The sequence below is a fragment of the Myotis lucifugus genome, unplaced genomic scaffold (genome assembly GCF_000147115.1).
Source record: "Myotis lucifugus unplaced genomic scaffold, Myoluc2.0 scaffold_418, whole genome shotgun sequence".
NCBI classification, from domain to species: domain Eukaryota; kingdom Metazoa; phylum Chordata; class Mammalia; order Chiroptera; family Vespertilionidae; genus Myotis; species Myotis lucifugus.
The window spans coordinates 324,508-331,876 of NW_005871466.1; the positions used below are offsets into that span (position 1 = coordinate 324,508).

At 49.3% G+C, this 7,369-nt stretch overlaps 1 protein-coding gene across 21 annotated transcripts in view; it reads right to left on the reverse strand.

Annotated features, from left to right (window-relative positions):
* ACTR3B (ARP3 actin related protein 3 homolog B) overlaps positions 1-6,788 on the reverse strand; it is a 57,029-nt gene extending 50,241 nt beyond the window's left edge. For 11 of the 21 annotated variants that reach the window (XM_023743892.1, XM_023743902.1, XM_023743895.1 and 8 more), the window contains exon 1: positions 365-528. In XM_023743892.1, coding sequence (XP_023599660.1) covers positions 365-408 — 44 coding nt within the window. In that variant the 5' untranslated portion in view covers positions 409-528. Of the gene's footprint in view, positions 1-364; positions 529-6,653 lie in introns of those variants that run through there. The other 10 variants (XR_002826195.1, XR_002826196.1, XR_002826197.1 and 7 more) reach the window with 3 other exon arrangements.
* Between the last annotated feature and the right edge of the window lie 581 nt (positions 6,789-7,369).

Here is a 7,369-nt window from a genome sequence, read left to right on the forward strand (position 1 = left end):
AGTGGTTGGGTTTCCCAGCGCCATGGTTGCACCCGGGCCTTAAGAGGGCCGGGTTTTAAGGCTGGGAGGTGGGGCCCCCGTAGGGGGTAGAAAAGCCGGGAGCCCGTGGGGCCGCAACACCTCCTGGAGGGTGGCCTTTCGGAACCCAGAAGGCCCCCGGGCGGGAAGAGGCGCGAACGACCGCCGGTTTCAGCCCCGAAACTTCCCCGACACTGTGACCGCCTCCGCGCGCGGCGCTTCCCGGCCCGGGGAGCCTGCAAGGCGAGCCGCCGCCGCCGCCGGCATGGGAGTGGGCGGGACCCAGGACCGGCGCAGGTGAGAGCGGGCGGACGCGGGGCAGGTGCTCAGCGCCGGCGGCTCTTACCCGGTGCCGCAGTCCACCACGCAGGGAGGCAGGGAGCCCGCCATGCCCCGGCAGCGCGCCGCTCGGCCCACGCGAGAGCCCCCGAGGACCCGCCGCCCTCCTCGCGCCGCGCTCGCCCCGAGCCTCCCGCTCCCGGGAGCCGCCGCCGGGCCGCCTCGGGAGTCCAGATGGTCGGTGCCGCCCACGTGACGCCGCTCCGGCCAGCCAATCACGGCGCGGGCACGCCACACGTCACGCCAGGCCACGCCCACCCGCCATCTCTAGTGCTGGCGGCGAGGCCTCCTTGACCACACCTGCAGCTTCCGGCTCTGGAGATTGGGGGCCCATGAAAATGACCCAAATGTCTGCTGGGTGAATGAATAACCTTCACCATACCTAAGTGACCATTATGACTGGATGACCAGTCGCTATGACGTGCACTGACCACTAGGGGGCAGACGCTCAACACAGGAGCTGACCCTGGTGGTCAGTGCGCTCCCACAGCCAACCTCTCTCCACCGGCAAACCTCCTGCCATCCCTCCTCCAGACCAGCTGGCCCCAATTGGCCCTGATCAGCCCCATTGCCAGCCAGGCCAAGGGACCCCACCCGTGCACGAATTCATGCACCAGGCCTCTGGTGTATATATAGACTTATAATACCTAGCAGAACCACTGCACAATTCCTTCTCTAGAAGAAAAATATCCAAAAAAATTCATGGCCAGCCTTAAGGAACCAATGACCTTAGATTGAGTTAACACCACACCCAGATTATTACAGGAAAATGTTTCCAAGTATCAAAGATGGAATCATCCAAAAGTTCTCACGGAAACCAGGAACCAGACAGGCAAGCTCCTACCACATTTCATTATAAAGGTACTGACGGTCCCACCGGCTTTCTGCTTCCTGCCCTGTTACAAACTCTTGACATTAATTTTTATGAGCTACATGGAGACATAGTTCCATGTAGCTTAGCTAGTATTTAAAGCATTGTGTTTTCCCCTAGGGAAAATAATAGATGAGTTGGTCATTCTAGGTAACCCATGTTCATTACCGTTTTTTTTTCTTTTCTTAATTTTCCTGTTAAGGTCAAATAAGCCTCAGAGCTAGAAAACCCATTCCCAGAAGTCCCTAGCTGCTTTCCCTCAATTTCATTAACCAGCTCCATTAGTGTCCTGGGGCTGCCATAACAAAGCACCTCATACTGGGCAGCTTAAAACAACAGGCATTTATTGTCTCACGGTTCTGGAGGTTAGAGGCAAAAATCAAGGTCTGAAGGCTCTAGGGCAGGAATTGTTCCGTGCCTTTTTCCCAGCTTCTGGTGTTGCCATCAGTCCTGATGTCCCTTGGCTTGTAGGTGTATCACTCCAGTCTCTGCCTCCATGCCATATGGTATTCTCGCTGTGTGTCTGCATTTCACATGGCATGCCTTCTCTTTTTTAATGTTTTTTGATTGATTTTTTGAGAGAACCATCAACTTGTTGTTTCAATTACGTATACATTCATTGTTTGCTTCTTGTATGTGCCCTCACTGGGGCTAAACCCTGAAACATTGGCGTATCAGGATGATGCTCTAACCTGGCCAGGGTGGCATTCTCTTCTTATAAGGATACTAGTCAGACTGGATTAAGGTCTACCTTAATGACCTTATCTTAACTTGATTACTGCAAAGGCCTTGTTTCCAGAGAAGATCACATTCCCTGTACCAGGATTTAAGACTTCAACATGTCTTTTTGGGGGACACAGCCTGTGCCAAAGCAGCCACCCATGAGGGGAAGTAATATACAGTGATTGACTTAGACCAGGGGTGGGAACGTGAAATAAGGCCCACGAAATCATTTGGTCTGGTCCTGCCAAGGCATTAGGAGTGACTTAATTAAAAGTTTGACCAAATACAGCAGGTTAATTTTTAAGTTGATAATTTTGTATGGCCCTCAAATGATGTTATAAATATCCAAATGGCCCTTCGCAGTAAAAAAGGTTCCCACCCCTGCCTTAGACTATTAAGGACAACCCACTTGGGCTGGAGAGGAGCCTCGTGTTCTCTGAAACATACAGCTGCCAATACCTGACTGGAGTTGGGTTTGATCAGCAAGAAGGAGAATGACAACGAATAGTTCCTGCCTCACTGGTAATTTTCCTAATTAAACTGATTTTTTTCTCACTCATTGTATGCCCTTTCACTCCTCTAGCCTCTGCTTGAAACTCTCAGTAGGTTGGAGCGTTCTCCCATGCACCAAAAGGTTGGGAGTTTGATTCCCTGTCAGGGCACATATCCATCCCCAGTTGGAGCATATACAGGAGGCACCACCCCACCCACACCCAATACGCAGAAACATGGGAACCGGAACACTTCCTGTGTAGAATTCAGCATCTCCTCCATGATGGATAATGTGACTGTTTCATAACTACTACCCTGACTGTTGCACAACCCAGCTCCACCCTCAGATGAACTTTAAATAAACACCTTTTGATGCATTTTTATGCCAATGAAGACAACTTTTAAAAAATAATCAGTGCTTAGAGGTTGTCGATCTAATGGGATTTAGTCAGTGAGCACTGGGACAATGTGATCTTCATTTCCTGCATTTAACTACTCATGCTGGGCCAAGAAGGAAAAAGAACACAAAACCTAAAGGCTGTCTTCAAAAACTGACCACCCGGCAGCTCTGCAAATCTTCAATGGCAGCGCTGAAAGCAGAAACGATCTGTGTGTTCTCTGTTGCCATGAGGATGCAAATAGAGAAAAGAGGACCAAAAAATTAGTGCCCTGTTCCTTTGAAAGTAGCTGGCATTCTCCTTTAAGAGGAAGGGCCTGTCATCGCACTCAATGGACCTCCCAGAGGTCTTGGCAACAGTGGAGGAGAATGGTCCAAGTTGGATTTGATTGGCCTGAGTGTGTTGGCTGTGCCAGAGTTGATAACAGACCCCAAAACACAAGACTGCTAAGGAAGGACTGGTTAGTCGATCTGGCCCTATTCAATCAACTCTACAATGTTTCTGCCTCCTCCTATGCGATTGCTGGTTCTGGACTCCCCCTCTCTCCACTACCTCTCGGCTGCCAAATCCTGTTCATTCAATCCCACCACTTATGTCCCTTGTGTCTGCAGCCTTGCTTTTTATCTCACTGTCACTCTTGCTGACCTGCTCAATAGCTTCCCTCTAGCTACCCTGTCTCCATCGTCTGCCTGTCCAAGACATCTCTTGGGCAAACAATACTGCTCTGAGAGGCATCGTGCCAAAATACAGATGTTTGTACATCATGTCAACCTCCCTTCCCCCAAACCTTCAGCGACTCCCTAAACTATGGAATTTTATCCAAACCCTTATTATGACATTCAAGGTCCTCTATGAACTGCCCTCAAGTGATCTTTCAAATCTCATCTCACAGTATGCCCCTTGACACATCTAGGACAGAGGCTTAACCCTCCGTGTTGTCAGGTCTTCATGCAGGCCTTCAATCTAGAACAGCGGTCGCCAACCTTTCGGACCTCACGAACCACCAGTAGTCCACGGAACACCAGTTGGAAACCGCTGATTCTAGAACATTCTTTTTCACCTACCCTGTTCTCTTCATCCTTTAAGACTTGGTTCAAAGCTCACTCATCCTTCCAATTTCAATTCAAATTCACTTCATTTATTCCTTCAACAAAACAGAGCGAGGAATTCTTTATGCCTTTAATCAAAATCAGTCACTAACTCTGTGTATGAGTCAGCATCTATTAATTTGAGAGAGAAACACTGATTTGTTGTTCCACTTATTTATGCATTCATTGATTGATTCCTGTATGTGTCCTAACAGGGATTGAACCTGAAACCATGGTGAATTAGGACGACGCTCTAACCAACTGAGCTACCTGGCCAAGGCTTTTTATTATTATTTTTGAAGAGATGTGCATTTTAATAAGGTCTTCTGTTCTACCAAATAGAATTGTGATTTTCTTATGGAGAACTGAGTTACAATATCTTAGTTTACAAAGCATTTCAGTACATCATCACATTTAATCTTCATAGAAAACCCATAGGTAGATATTATAAATACCTCTCTTTATCAAATAAGAAAACTGAGGCTCACACTTTTCAAATTAGGACATATTAAAATTTAATTTTGTTCTGGGCACCTTCTTTAGGGCCTACGGAGGAAACAGGAAAATGCTAACATGCTGCAAACCCAGCACCTGGTAAGCAGAGGTTTGATGGATGTTGGAGCCAGAAGGAGTCTCAGCAATCTATCGTCCTTCCCACTAACCCGGTCCTTTGATCATTTCAAATGCACTTGGAAAATTTTGAGCTCTTCACCTTGAATGGTTTCTATTTCCAGTAACCAATACCCACAAGCTCCCATTAGGCAGTCACTGTATGTTCTAGAGACTGAATAGTAGCCAATAAAAATCTAATTCTTTTGCCAACGGGCATGAAACTGCTGAGTGTTATAATTGGACGCCAAGCAATCTGGACAGAGCGTACTGCCAAGAGCGAAGCCCAAATGTTTCTTGCCATTGTGAAATCTCACAAGCAACAGGTTTTGAAGGAGTTGGCTTCCCAGGGGCCTCTCTGTTCCTTACTGACGTTCATTATAGAACATTTTTCAGAAGTGCCCAGCAGGAACTCTTATATAATTATAGTAGAACGAATTAATCAAGGCCATGCCATTTCAAACTATCTTCCCAGATATTGACTTGGTCCTTTTGGATGTGAAAAATTGGGCAGAGAAACTCAAACAGGTCATAGTGAACAGTGATGGGGGTGGGGAGGTTGGGAGGATTGGGGGGGTACCCCTGCCTGCTGAATTTGTCTTTTCATCCAAATGAAACTCTGGTTGCAAGAATGTGTATCTGAAAACCAGACACAGAATTGCAATGCTTCCATGTCTTATCTCAGTATATCTTGTGCTTGCTTACTTATCTAGGTACAAGATGATTCTAAGCAGGAATCGTTTTCAGAAAAACAAAGAGTCACTGTGTTCCAGATCTTTGTAATGATAATAAATAGCTGTCAGTTAAGGCAAAAAGCATGTTGTCTTCTTAATCCAGACATTTGTCATTGTGTCAGTTTATACCAATAAAAAATGTGGGGTGGGTGGGGTGGGGTGGGGTGGCGTGGGAGCTGGGTGGAGGAGGCAAGGCATGGATAATGGGGGACATCTCTAATACTGTCAACAATAAAGTTTTTAAAATAAATAAATAAAAAGTTAATTTTACTTGTTGATTAGAGTATGGAAAGAGCCCAAATTTTTCAGCCTTTCAGAACTGTGTCAAAATCCCACCTCAAAAACTTAAATATGTTTATGCATGAGTTATTTACTATCTCTGAGTTTTACTTTCCTTATGTAAGGGAGGATTTTTCCAAGTTTTTTTTTTCCTCCTGCACTTGGCTTTAATCTCTTGATCTAAGGATTTTTATTTTTTTAATCCGCACCCAAGGACATGCTTACAGAGAGGAAGAGGGAGAGAGAGAGAGAAAGAGAGAGAGAGAGAGAGAGAGAGAGAGAGAGAGAGAGAGAAACATCAATGTGAAAGAGAAACATGTATCAGTTGCCTTCCATATATTCTCTGATTGCAGATCAAACCGAAACCCAGGTATGTGCCCTGACCAGGAATCAAACCGGCAGTCTTCTGGTGCACGAGACATGCTCAACCAACTGAGCCACTCCGACTGGGCCTTCCTCTCTCTCTAAAAATCAATAAACATACCTTTGGTGAGGATTTTAAAAGAAGGAGGAGGAGGAAGGGAGAAGAAGGAGGGAAGATGAGGAGGAGGAGGAGGAGGAGGAGGAGGAGGAGGAGGAGGAGGAGGAGGAGGAGGGGGAGGGGAGAAGGAGGGGGGAAGAGGAGGAGGAGGAGGAGGAGGAGGAGGAGGAGGAGAGTTGTTGGAGTTGGGAATGTTGGTCTGGAGCTGAGCCAAGGGCAGACACTGTGGCGGCCGCAGTGCCATAAAAGCACGGAGCTCATTCTCTGTTCGGTTTGAAGAGGCGGGGAAGCCACTGGGTGGTTCACCTTGGTCTCTGTCTGTGACACAGGGAGATGGGAATGCCAGCCCTCCTCCCGAGGCCTGCGAGCCTCCTCGTGCTGGCTCCCTGCCCGGCTCCCAGCGGCCGGGCTGTGGCCCACATCCCCGCTGGGGTATTTATTCGGTCCCGTTGTCCCGTAAGTGTGTGTGTACTTCTCTGTATCCCGGTTTTTGGCTTGGACCACACATCTTACTCACCAGTTATCCATCACCCGCACCTTCTGTCCCCGGTCGGCTTGTACTTCTGTGCCCACAGATACAGCAACAGACAGCCTCTGACTGAGTCTGCGCAAGCCCTTTACCCCATCCAGGCTCCCAGTTTTCACCGGAGTCCCGCTCCCTGGGGAACACTCCGGGGGCTCTCAGGGAACCGGCTTAAGAAATGGAGGAAGGAAAGAGGACGAAGAAAACGGGACCAGCGTAAATCCCAGGTGGCACTTCCAGGGGTGCCGCTGGGCCTCAGAGCGCCCTCCGCACTCACCTCACCTCACCTGCGCTGAGCCAAGGGCGCTGTGAACGTCCCGGCCCGGCTCAGGGTGGCTCTGGGTCGCCGCCTGCAAGGCCGCCTGCAAGCCCAGAAGCTCCCCACCCCCCGTCTTTAACAATGTAGGCATCTTCGGGGAGGGGGGAGTAGGGGGGAGGGAAGGGAAGGGGAAGGGGAAGGGGAAGGGTCCGGACATCCCCGTGTCATCCCAAATGAGCGGTGCCTTCTGGGCCGCTGCTGGGGGAAGGGATGCGTATCTGGAGCCGGGCTCAGAGGGAGAGGGAGGCGGGGAGAAGGGTGGTCTTTTTAAGGTTTGAACAATGCCAGCGGCACTGAGTATTCCATTACGACTGCAGGAAGAGTAACGCTGAGTCCGAAAGCTCGGGGAACAGGCGCGAAGGGCAGCTGAGGGCTCTTGGACGGGAACCCCAAGGAGAACAACCCGGGTGCAGTGGGTTGTACTCCATCCCTGCCCCATCCTGCAGCGCCCCCAGCTCCAGGATGCGAATCCAGCGGGGGATGAAGGGAATCCCC